This window comes from Protomyctophum bolini, assembly GCF_963924005.1.
Source record: "Protomyctophum bolini genome assembly, chromosome: 23".
Taxonomy (NCBI): domain Eukaryota; kingdom Metazoa; phylum Chordata; class Actinopteri; order Myctophiformes; family Myctophidae; genus Protomyctophum; species Protomyctophum bolini.
Window position 1 is genome coordinate 3049854 of NC_137884.1, and position 13621 is coordinate 3063474.

The 13621-nt window shown below is 44.8% G+C and overlaps 1 protein-coding gene across 1 annotated transcript in view; it reads right to left on the reverse strand.

The window, feature by feature from the left end:
• LOC308310606 (dedicator of cytokinesis protein 4-like) overlaps nt 1-13621 on the reverse strand; it is a gene marked incomplete at its 5' end in the record, with an annotated part of 197731 nt that overhangs the window by 14556 nt on the left and 169554 nt on the right. Inside the window, 6 exon segments of the mRNA XM_080756990.1 lie at nt 397-513; nt 4577-4646; nt 5460-5572; nt 9666-9683; nt 9686-9746; nt 13310-13430. Of these exon segments, the coding sequence (XP_080613116.1) occupies nt 397-513; nt 4577-4646; nt 5460-5572; nt 9666-9683; nt 9686-9746; nt 13310-13430 (500 nt within the window).

The window sequence follows — 13621 nt, forward strand, 5'->3', positions numbered from 1 at the left end:
TGCGCGCTGCAGGGGGAAACGTTTTACTTGGATCACGTAATGAATTGGTTTTACGTTAAATCACAGTAACTATAACGGCGTTACTGAATGGGAAAAGGTACTAGTTACGTTATTAGTTCCAGCAAAATGCAGTTGCGTAACGCGTTAGTCCCTTCACTTTATATGAAGATATCATCTCATAACAAGACTTGCATTAGCATTTCAAGCGACGGCAGGTGAACACAGGAGCAGAAAGGAAGGGGGGAAAGAGAGAGAGAGAGAGAGTGGTCAGTGGTGCACTGGTGCAGATATCTGCAGTTGGAAGAATATAGTTGTCAAAAGTCAGAACGGAAGAATTAGTACCATTCCCTCGGTGGGAAGGAGGAGAGACTGATTTTCCGATCGGTCGGGGTTTACCTGAGTACGGTGGCCTAGGCGGGACAGGAGGGACTAGAAACTTGCCCACAGGGTCAGAGGAGTGCAGGGTGCCCTCTCTGGCACTGTCTAAACTCCAGCTACTTGGGGTGGCCCTCACTTTAATGGTGGGATGGCAGACGAGAGACACCAGGCGGGGTCAATGGACATGGGGAGGACACAGCAGCAGAGCCGTTGAAAGAGAGAGGAGGAGAGATATGACTCTCTTTGATCTCAATGCAACACGATCCCATTGGTTCACGTTGTTCTGAGCTCACCAAAACAAAAGGCCCTTATTTTCCACCCCTCATTCCTAAATGTATTCCTTATTTGCCTTTTTTTTTTTTACTATCATATTAAAATAGTTCAACTACAGCCGATCTACGTCAACACGTTGTGAGCTTGTAGATGGGCTATTTGAACTATTCAAAAATATTTTTCAAAATAGCAAAAAAAAACAAAAAACGAAAAGGCAAAATGTTTAGGGATAAGGGGTTTTGCACTGATGAAAATGGGCCCCAAAATACCAAATCAACCGGTTGGTTTTGGCAATAAAATGATTGAGTCTATGGGAGTGTTGGTGTTACTCTCTCTTTCAATAGATCAGCACATCACATCACAGTGGAATGATACAAAATACATGCATATACAGTGTTTTTAACCCCCAGAAAATAAATCGAGCTTATAGATCATACGGCCATAGGTACCTAGTACATAGGTGCTGGTGAAATACATAAATATATGGGCAGTGTATTTGGTTTGGGGGTGATCATTTAATCGACAAAATTAACAACAAAAGTTCAAATGTGATATGGATGAATTTAGCGTCAAACTCTTATGGTCAACTCAGGATGGTAACCAGAACAGTGGTCCCCTGAAAACACTAAATGTATTTATGTTATATTTAAATTTTATGTTGGCCAAATATTTACATTTTTTTACTTACATTTAAGGCCCAATTGTTCTACAAATTGCCAGGAAACCTGTGATGGCATATGGATATACTGTGCATGTCAAAATCACATTATTTCCGACCATTTTCGAAAGCAAATATTTATTCTTAAATTGTTGGAGGAAAAGAAAAAAAGTCCAATTTAACCTTGAGGGTGCCACAAGGTTTAGCTGCCTTTGTGTAACTTTCTACAGAACGAAGGAGATGTTGCATACAGACATGAAGATGAGGAGACACAGGGATTCACAGCCTTATAACACATTGAAACCTGAGGCCGATTCTACAAACGTCTTCTGAATCCTAACATAACGTATACGTTGCTATATCAGTGGTGCTCAAACCTTTTCATGTCAAGGACCCCCGACATCATAATGTATTTGGCCGCCGACCCCCATCTCAAAATGTATTGTTCTCAGGGACCCCCAGAAGCAAGGAGTCGAGTTAAAATGTAAAAAAAAAAAATGATTTAATTGCCAATATAGCTAAGAATACATATTATAGACAAAATCTAAAATGACACACATACAGACAGATGCTTTCCCAGTTTTAACGGGTTAATATTGCTGATGAGATCGCATGATGTCGGCGTGTACATGTGTGTTAGAAAAGGCGTGACTTTAACGCAGTGTCTACGGAAGCTATGAACTGCAACCTGCGAATTATCACGGGTTCAGTGTGAATCCTCGCACCCATCCCCATTGTCATGTGCACAAGGTGTGAAGCCCTGTTTTATACTTCAGATCTGCAAGCTCACTACGCTTGCACATCGTCTATTTTCCGGTGCGGACGTATACTGTAAATCGGGCATAAAGGTGTATGGCGACAGCTCTCACTGTGGTATGCACAATGCAGCGACACATAGTGTGCGTGAGTGCGCGCGCGCGCGTGCGTGCGTGCGTGTGTGTGTGTGTGTGTGTGTGTGTGTGTGTGTGTGTGTGTGTGTGTGTGTGTGTGTGTGTGCACAGGGGAATTGACGCATGCTAACTGTTTCCTCCTGAAACCGAGGTGTCTCCTTCATTTCCCTCATTATGCTGTGAGTTAGTTCTGAGAGCCTCCGGGGCCGTTTCATGCCGTTTTCCGACTCAAGTGGCACCGTTCTTAACCCATTCTGACCTGAGATCAGATTCATACGAGGTTTTCACTGGACACACGCTGGTCTGATTAACCCATTCTGACCTGAGATCAGATTCTAAAAATGTCAGTCGTTCTTCGATTAAAAAAAAATAGCAGACCTACAAGCTCGTAGCGCGCCACTCGGTGGTGCGCTATGAGCTTGTAGATCTGCTATTTTTCAATAGCTAAAGCATAACATGATGCTAACACCAAAACGGGTTCCCGGTCAGAATGGGTTAAAGGCTTTCTTACCTTTCTTTGTAGTTGTTATACGTCCCCACCAAAGAGGTTATTTTGTGCAAGAGCTCCTTATTGGCTATTTCCCCTACCATAAGCCCTAAATGAAATGCATTGAATGGAATGGAATGGGAATTGAATTATTTTTTTTTTATATCCTCTTCATAATGTAAATAATATCCCAAGCGGCACACTTTACTACTTATTTCGATGGAAATAAGCGAATTAGCACAACACCCCATAGCCCCATTCAATTCCCATTCAATTCAATGCAACGTGTTGAACATAACGACTACAAAGAAAGGTAAGAAAAAGCCTTCCAGCATGGAATTCTCCTTTAAGTCCCCATCGCTAATGGAACAATTAACACAGTAGGTGAATTAAGGTAAAAAAAAAGTAATACTCTCCCACTATGAAAGGCAAACTAGTTTGTACCAGTCAGATTGCCGGGCTGTGCACGCGGAAAGAGAGAGCTCAGTCGAAATGTTCACCATCGTCGCAGGTTTCTTAATTACACCCAGCATGCGGGTCAGATTCAGGTCTTGATTTTCCTTTGTATTTGTCCGTTTTATTACTTTTATACTTCTCTCCGCTGGGAAAAAACTAACGAACGGTAAGATATGCAGCTGTGAGGGAAATGACAACCCATGAGAGGAAGAGGAGCAGCGCTAATAGATACGCTCTCATACATATGAATGTCGCTCGTGTGCGTCTGCACTGCAGGAAGGCAACCCGCCGTTACATTACTCCAACCGGATGAAGGGAGATGAAAGAAAACTGTAATCTCTTTTTTAATAAGAGTATAGGAAAATGTGTGTGTGTGTGTGTGTGTGTGTGTGTGTGTGTGTGTGTGTGTGTGTGTGTGTGTGTGTGCAGTCACCTGCTTGACTGCGTGTGTGCGTGCGTGTGCGTATCCTGCGGACTCAGAAGCAGCTGTATGATGACAGGTGTCTCCTGACAGCAAGTGGTCATCCTGTCACACACACACTGTCTGGAGAGAGGCCCACTGCCACAGGGACACACAGGCACAGCACACCAGAATGCAATGAACCCACCTAACTGGGTATACCGGAAGCCGAACACGATGCTCAACGCACTGCGTTGTATCGGTGCTGCAATATACCCGGGCAAACCTGTTGGTGCTTCCGTTACATCAGCGGTTTTCAACCGTTTTCATATCATGGTCCATTATGTATTCGGCTTTTGAGCCACGGACCACCATTTGATGTAATTTAGCCTAAACTTTGAATATTTTGTTGGATAATATTTTGTCCACATTCCATGCCGTATTACTGTTGGAACCATAGGAGAGATAACGGATAACACTTTCTTCTACATTCTCTAATTGTGTAGACTTCTTGCAAATTAAGCAATGCAAATGTTTAACAATAATTCTACTCTTGGCAGCGTAAAATGAAACCAATTTGACCCATAAGGGATCATTTGGTTTAATTTTACGCTCTCAATAGTTAACCCATTCTGAACGGGAACCCATTTTGGTGTTAGCATCATGTTATGCTTTAGCTATTGAAAAATAACAGATCTACAAGCTCATAGCGCGCCACCGAGTGGCGCGCTACGAGCTTGTAGGTCTGCTATTTTTGAAAAATCGAAGAACGACTGACATTTTTAGAATCTGATCTCAGGTCAGAATGGGTTCATCAGACCAGTGTGTGTGTCCAGTGGAAACCTCGTATGAATCTGATCTCAGGTCAGAATGGGTTAAAGATCTAATAAGGGTCCCTTTAGTCACCAACTCTCCTTTATTTAGCCAGGGACCACATGGAACCCCGTCAAGGACCACTGGTTGAAAACCCACTGTATTACACATTGCGTGTCTGTGTTTAAAATGAAAGGCATTTCATGTGTGTGTTTTTTTACCTTTGTCTGGTGCCGAGAGGTTGGGATCGCTCCGTGGTAGAGTGTTGTCTATCTGGTGAGGAGGGGCTCTCTGAAAAGACACACACACACTCAACTTCAACAGATATCACACGAGGCACGTCGGGTTTCTCTCTCTCGTGAAGTGTTTGCGAGCGCGTTCAGTGTCGCAACAAGCATCTGCGCACACAGCGAGTCGAGTACTCACAAGAGGACCGGTCTGATTATAGGAAGGTTGTTTCTATGATTAAAATTTAAATTAGGTTTACAATTAGCAAAGTATTCAGAATAGGTTCCAGGGATTTAGAGATACAAATACACACCAAAAAAAAAGACACCTACGATAATAACACAAGCACACACTGTGTGCGCGTACGACTGTACATTGTCTATTTTCAGTGTACAACTAAGTATCACTTAGGGCTTTATTGCTAAAGCTTTTGAGGGCTCAACATGACGACGGTATACTCTCTGGTGTCAAGCTAGAAGGCTTAATTTAGGGTGGGTCCGAATGAGGATAGGATAGTCGCAGAGGTTTATGGAATGAACACATCAGTATAATGTATTCATTCCCATGTTTCTGCCAAATTTGGTGGGGGTGTACACGATCAGTGGGAGCTCCCTCTGGGATTGTGCTCGTGGGTCGTCTCTCACTCCACTGAAGTGATATAACAGATGCATGGGCAGTGGGCACTGACTGAGCCCCCCGAATACGCCGAAGACGACGAGGCCCGTTGCAAAGTTGCCGTTCTCCTCCTCCACCACCCCGGCCTATATTATAGCAAAGTGAGCTGCGATTATAGGTGAATCCTGGAAGCGAGAGCTCTAATATATGATATGGTCCAGTGATTGAGAGGTGTGTGTTGTTGTTGTTGTTGTTGTTAACCTGCGTGGGGTCCAGAGGGTTGGGGAAGATGGCGCTGACCGGCCTCTCTCGCGGAGACAGACAGCTGTTGTTGTCTCTGGAATGCTTGTGTTTGTCTACCATCTGGGGCGAACCTGGGGTGGGTGGTGGTGCGCGCGCACACACACACACACACACACACACGCGCACACACACACACACACACACACACACACACACACACACACACACACACACACACACACACACACACACGCACGCACACACAGTTAGACTATTACCCACAAACACAGGCAATCAGAAAAGGCCAATCTCTGGTTTTCCCTGCGAGGCCGTCCAGCGTGTGTTCTGCCTCACTACCTCCACAACATGATAAATGGGCCACGTCGTCCACCACTCCTCCTCCTCCTCCTCCTCCTCCTCCATCCTGCCCTCCGTCTCCGAGCCCACAACATCTACTGCCCACCGCTCTGTTGTTTCTACTAGCCCTTACCCGTTGTGAGATATTTGCCCCCTCTTGTGGCCGTGGGGGGTACTGCGCCCGGGCGCATTGCCCATCGTGTGGTGATGTAAAAACAATATTTGTACAGTAAATATGACAGTTGCGTCTGTAAAAAGTAGCCTAGCCGGTTTCTGGGAGCGTGCAGGTTTTTTTTTGGCATGGAGAGATGTGTGCTAATAGTGTGGCTCGGTCGGAGATAGACCACAGACGGATAAACGGGGGTAAACGTTCACTAATAAATTGATTATTAATCATTAATGTGTCAAATGGGAAAAAGGGCTCCGTTAAGACCTCCATATAATTATGGTCCATGCCTGTGTGAAAAGTGGGAGTGATTCGTGCAGTTAATGATGAGATAACGCGCTGTGAGTGACATTCAGACATTTGCTGAATTATAGTATGATGATGATTCCTCTTTTTCTCTGTGTCTCTAATCTGTCAGCCAGGACCATCGCACAAACTGCTGTCAGACACAGACACAGACAGAGGGTCAGACAGACAGACAGACAGTGAAGCTTCTCTAACGCCAAATACATAATTTTACGGATCCAATCATAAAGACACGGCCAAGGTTTCCGACGGTCTGCCATAATCTTATACAGGCCCAGATTTGAATGAGGTTTGATTCAACCAACTTCCTTCCGAATCTGGTCCGTTCCATCTGATCCGTCCTTTCCAATGAAGGTCAGAAATTTTGATAATTAATCTTCCTTATCTATCGAAGAAGAACACGATCATTTGTGTATCCAGACAACTCTCTCCCAACAAAAGGGTGTAACATATTGCACATGCACTATGGTGCGACATATCCATTTTACTCTATTTATACTTTCATGACATATTTCATATTAGGTAACTACAATGTCCAACAATATAGCCAGACTGGCAGACAGACAGGGCTGACGGACGGACGGACGGACGGACGGACACACACAGACAGAGAGAGTTAAATTGTGAGAGTGTACAAATGGAACCAAATGAACCCTTAAAATGTGTACACGCCCACGGTTAGGGACATTTTAATTATTTCTGCAAAAATGGCCACTAGAGGACGCTATAGCGGATGTTATAAGCCAGGTATACTCTGTGTGTGTGTATAATGGTTGAGTCCCACGGCAGCTTGGTCCGGTTGCTATGGCAACGCCCCACCACTCCATCTATGTCTATAAAATATAATCACTTTTTAAAGCAGTTGAAAGGAGGATTTTCAAACGTCCATAAATCGGAAAATCCAGGATTTCGACTTTCGGGATTTAATTTGTTGCCTTTGTACCGCGCCGCTCCCGCCATGTAAAAAGCTTCTGACAAAAGGTACACAGTGTGTGCTTGTGCCAATGATACTAAAGTGTGTGTAGTGAGTGTGTGTGTGTGTGTGTGTGTGTGGTGTGGGGGGGGGGGGGCTGGGGGGGCAGGCAAACTCTGACTCTTAAAGTGAACGCGTATGGTGGCATTGGGGACTTCATGAATGGTAACTGCTATCCAGAAATAAAATAATTAAGGGTCCATTTGATTCCTAGCCATCAATCACTGACAACAGACGCAGACACACGCACGCACACACACACACACACAGAATTCCTGTCCCTTAGTCATCCAAACCACTCAGAAATGTTTAGATCAGCCATAGATCCTATTCCATTAGTGGCTGTGCCATGGCAGCCCTGGGATTGGGCCATCATACCGGCAGCAGATATAGTCCCCTCACCCTGATAAGAACAGTAATTCAACCTGCAGTCTTTATGGGAGAGACAGAGGGCCGTTTTTATAAGGGCCCGCTGTGAAGAGAAGGGAGGGGGAGTGGGGTGTATTCACGTCCATAAATGTCCCCATATATTCTTATTTTTTTATGACGCACGTCTGTCTGACTGTGTCGAGATAAAAGAGGCCGGAGAGAGAGAGAGGGAGGGGAGAGGGAGAGAGAGAGAGAGAGAGAGAGAGAGAAAGAGAGAGAGGAGAGAGAGGAGAGAGAGAGAGAGAGAGAGAGAAAGAAAGAAAGAAGACGTTCAATATTTTAAGTCTGGTTAAAATAGAGGCAGGGTTGGTTGATGTTACGACCAGACCGAAGATTGTATCAAAGGCTAAGGAGGCATGCTCCAACAAACTATAATCATGTCATTATTTAATGTGTGTCTCTCTCTCTCTCTCTCTCTCTCTCTATCTCTCTCTCTCTCTCTCTCTCTCTCTGGACAGCAGCTGCAGTTTACAGTTACAGTTTACTTCAGGACCACGGACAGCAGCTACAGTTTACTTCAGGACCACGGACAGCAGCTACAGTTTACTTCAGGACCACGGACAGCAGCTACAGTTTACTTCAGGACCACGGACAGCAGCTACAGTTTACTTCAGGACCACGGACAGCAGCTAGTTTACTTCAGGACCACGGAGAGCAGCTACAGTTTACTTCAGGACCACAGACAGCAGCTACAGTTTACTTCAGGACCGCGGACAGCAGCTACAGTTTACTTCAGGACCACGGACAGCAGCTACAGTTTACTTCAGGACCACGGACAGCAGCTACAGTTTACTTCAGGACCATGGAGAGCAGCTACAGTTTACTTCAGGACCACGGACAGCAGCTACAGTTTACTTCAGGACCACGGACAGCAGCTACAGTTTACTTCAGGACCACGGAGAGCAGCTACAGTTTACTTCAGGACCACGGAGAGCAGCTACAGTTTACTTCAGGACCACGGAGAGCAGCTACAGTTTACTTCAGGACCACGGACAGCAGCTACAGTTTACTTCAGGACCACGGACAGCAGCTACAGTTTACTTCAGGACCACGGACAGCAGCTACAGTTTACTTCAGGACCACGGACAGCAGCTACAGTTTACTTCAGGACCACGGAGAGCAGCTACAGTTTACTTCAGGACCACGGACAGCAGCTACAGTTTACTTCAGGACCACGGACAGCAGCCGCAGGCATCTCTCTGCTTGCCTAGTAGGTTGGATTGACAAACGGACGTGTGCGAGAGGCACACCGGTGCTCCGATCCACACCAAACTTGACACAATATTGTTCAGGGCCGGACTGCCTTCAGAATAGCCACACCGGGGACCACGCGTGGACCATCATGCTATGACAATGGTGAATAGTGTTTCGATAATACAGTACATAGACAACATACTAAAGCTCACGCATTGCAAAGCGAGTTAGATCGGCCTTTTTTGCTACTTTAGTATAACGCTGCCATACAATGAAGTATAGGGCATCGATTTCCTGCCTCCAACAATTGTATATATTTACGTTGATTATGCACAGTGCACTCTCAGCTGAGCTATACCCGCAGACCTAAGCATCCATTTGGTTGGTACCAATCAATCACTTAGCTATAGGGAAGTGCCCCCCTGGAACGCCCTCAGTGAGAACAAGTGGTGTAGAGCAGTGGTTCCCAAACTTTTCAGCCCGTGACCCAAAACAGAAATTATATATTTGCCCCGGGGGCCCAAACTACAAGCTCTACAAGCTTTTTCTTTCATTTCTTCATGACACTACCAAAACAAATCATTGGGTTTTTGTCATTAATTCATGAAGAGTTTATCATTTTGGGGAATGTTGTTTTTTTTTTTTTTTTTTAGGTTTTGAAATAATAATAATAATAATTAAAGACCAAATGTATAGAAATCATAAACTAAGGGACCCATAACAATGTGTCCGCGACCCACAAATGGGTCCCGACCCACTGTTTGGGAAGCAGTGGTGTAGAGAGCACGCTCAGTCTTACCTCTGGCACTGGAGGGGCGGAGCTGGTGACGTTGGGCGAGGCTGAGTGATTGGAGCTGAGACTCGAGGTAGATGGGCTGGGCTGGAGGAGGAGAAGCACAGCTGCGTCATGTCGGTTCATTACCGGTTCGCTTTCAAAACAAACGATGGGGGGGGAAGATTTTCCCAGCCACTTAACACAAGTAAGACGCGCAAACGCGGGAAGCGAACGCAGCTCGTACATTTTTGGGGTTTTTTAAGTTACGTTTATTTTTTAAGTTATTTTTTTAGTGTGTGTGTGTGTGTGTGTGTTCTGTGTGTGATAGAGCTGCGCCCTCTGGTGGCGGGCGGGTGGTGTAACAGCGGGACAGACACACACACAGACAACACTCATAGTTAGTGCTCACTGCGTTCGCAACAATCTGTGCTGAACGAGAAAATCTTGTGAACAGCTACTGAGATTACGAGATTTGATTAAAGTTGGATTCAAAATAAAAAATAACTAAATATTTAGATTTTGATTTCATCAGCCCATTCTTTTTATTACATTTTTTTAACCACTCACTTATTTTGCCGTTTTTTTTCCTGGGATGTTTTGGACCTTGGAAAACCTGAAAACAAGCTAAGCTAATGTAGCTACCACCGGCAGGTTACAGTACATCTATATACATTCTATATTGCAATATTGGTACTTTTTACTTAAGTCAAAATTTGTGACTATACTTTTTCCACCACTAACAAGCACACATCCTAATGGCTCAATCTATAGGCAGTCCTTTTATACTAAATACTCGGCATGCCGTAGATCACAGCGCTCCTCTGCGACTCGACAGTTGTCGAACTCCCTCCGCCTTCCCAGTCACCCCGTGGCATTTAGTCCCCTCCCTATGTCGGCGTGTTAATTCTATGGGTTTCCTGTGGATTTTTATGATGTTATTAGATCTGTGTATCTAAATTGGATTCCGTGTCGCGCTTGCAGCCTTTGCACCGATACATCTGGGGGGTATCGCTCAGGAGCAGAGTCGCGGGCGCCGCGTTTAATGCAATATCATTGCAATAAACGGTCTATCTCGATGAACCGTCTGACCAGGGGTTATAACCCATTTAGGACTGAGACCAGAATCTATACAAATATCTTCCAATTCCAAAAACCCCTATGTTTCCGTCAGTGGTTCGCAAACTATTTCATGTCAAGGACCCCCAGAAATGACATATAATCGGCCCCCCCATCTGAAAATATGTTGTTCCAGGGACCCTCACCCAGATTTGAGTTCAAAAACGTTTGCTGTGAAAGAATACATTATTCAAAGATTTGCGCCACATTGTTGTCGTGGAAATGTAGGGATAAACATCTAATAATACTCCAAGTTACAGCTGTTTGCTGTTCGGCTGTTTGTTTATGACGTCACTGTCCTGTTTGGTGAATGCCTTGAGGCTATATGTTGGGGGTTGTTTGTGTGGGAGTGAGCTATAAAAGCTGTCGCCTTTCTCCATTCTTGGAGTCAGACTGGGGTTTCCATACATGAACAGGTCGTGTAAGTCTTTCTCCCTTACTCGAGTAAAATCCTTATACTCTATAACTCTGACATCTTGTGTTGCCTCATTATTCATTGTTTATGAATTGTCTTTTGAGCATGTGTCCCACAGACTGCCTTTACATTGTCACGATATTTCAAAAATGGCAGGAGCTTTTTAGATCTGCTATTATTCAATAGCTAAAGTGTAACATAATGCTTAAAACGACCAAAAGGGGTTCCCGTCCAGAATGGGTTAATGTGGTTAACATACATTTTAAATGCAATGATCATCACCATCACCATCATCACCATCATCATCATCATCATCACCATCGTAAGTGAGCTGATCGCCGCCAGAATCACGAGAACACAACACACTGCAGCACGGTGTAGCGTGACTGAGCCGCAAACACGCTGTAATTTATAGTCTACTGTGGTTGGCGAAGGTTAACGGGCCGGATCCCAAGTGGAATGTGGTTATTATTACATTTCTCCAACGATCTGCCGTACTAAGTGTAAAGGCGTTAATGGGAATCCGGCATGCAGTGCGAGTCTCCCCCCCCCCCCCCCCCCCCCCCCCCACACTCCGTCATTAATATCACTCTAGTAACTTTGTTCAGAAAACTAAAAAAATAATACTGTAGCGATAACTTAGGGGACATTACGTGTTGCATTGTGGACACAAGGAAGGAAGGATGTAGTCCTTTTAAAGGTTCATGACGTTCATTTTCAGTTATGTTTTGTTTAGTTATTTTTTTCCCTTTAGGTTTCATGACCTCAATTACACCCGCACAACCTGAACCTTGAACATTCAGTGGATTTTCGGTGGCATGGGGTTTTCTCTGCGTGTTCTGAAGCCTTTTGAGCTGACAACAGGCAAAATCCCTCAACAGTGACATCAGGCAAATTGCTGTGTCATATATGAGATTTGTGGACTCTTACATCACAGTCCACATGGCAAATCAGAGCATTTGTTTGAGCCAGAAAACCCCAGACCACAGAAAATCTACTGAATGTTCAAAGTTCAGGTTTTTTTGGGTGCATTGAGCTAAAAAAAATGATGTCACGGTCCTTTAACCCAGGATAAGGCTGGCAAGATTGTGCCGTTTGCTATGAGAATGTGTAACAAGGCACGTATAGGCCAATGGCAATTGACTCCCTGTGAAACCTTCAGAATGTGTCATAACTTAGGCTTATATAGGCTTACCCTCCTGCTCTATTTAATGTTCTTTATTACTTTATTATTATTATCACAAAGCTTGGTTCAATGTTTGATTTCTGATTTCAATCTCTGAACTCAGCAGTGTGTTATTTCCGGATAACGGCTCTGCATAATACCTCTAATCAACCTCTAGTCTAATCAAAGGCACCTGGCTGTGCACAGTGCACTAGCTTGCTTGATTTATAGGCTGTATAATCTACCCCAACATGACAGCCATGTAAACAAACACACCATGTAATTTACGACTAAACATTGTTCCCAAGAATGTTTTTGAAAACATTTGAAGCGAGAAATAGAAGATGCAGTACAACGAAAATCGATTCTATTTCATTTCAACACTTCCTTGTTTTCCGAGGCGAACACTTATAGAATACTTTCACGACCGCAAGCAGGAAATACTTGTTGTTGGTCCCTTTGGGGTCGGTGTTTAATCATCCTGTCTGGAGTTATTTCTCAATAACAACCGGCGGGCCGGATATTATCCCTTGTGTATAGTTTTATTAATATTGTTTGAGGGTGTTTTTATTGGGATGTTACTCTGCCGTACCTGCTGCACTTCGAATGGTGGGGAGACAACACACACACACACACACACACACACACACACACACACACAACACACACACACACAAACACACACACACACACACACACACACAGACGGACGGACGGACGGACGGACGGAGCATTCACACCTCTACTTCGGTAGACTCGAATGGGCGGAGAATTTGCATCACTCTTGCATTATTTAATTTGCCGCGTTTGCTTTCACACTGGCTGTGTCAAACCACAGCATGGGGGAATGCAGCAGGGAACTGTTATCAATGTGTCAAATCCATAAACTATACAGTGGAATATTATGGTGTAAGACTTGGGACGTAAAGTGATGCAGTGTGTGTCATGCCGTCCGAGCAGAGGAGGAGTTACCTGCATGTTGAAGACCTCGTCTGAGCTCTCCGACTGCCCGGTGATGTTGCTGACCTCGTTGGAGGCCTGGGACGACAGCGACGAAGACGAGTAACGGTTCACCGCCGGATAGCTGAGGGGGCTGGCGAGAAGAGAGAGAGCGAGAGAGGGGGTTGGGGGGGGGGGGGGGGGGGGGAGAGAGTGGTGATTATCGTGGGCGTTCTTAAAGGTTTTGTACGTACAGTACACCACGTCCCACACCACAGCTAAAATACACAGTTTAAAGAATGTACAATTTGACACTCCCTGCAGGTTAAAGTGACACTGGGGATT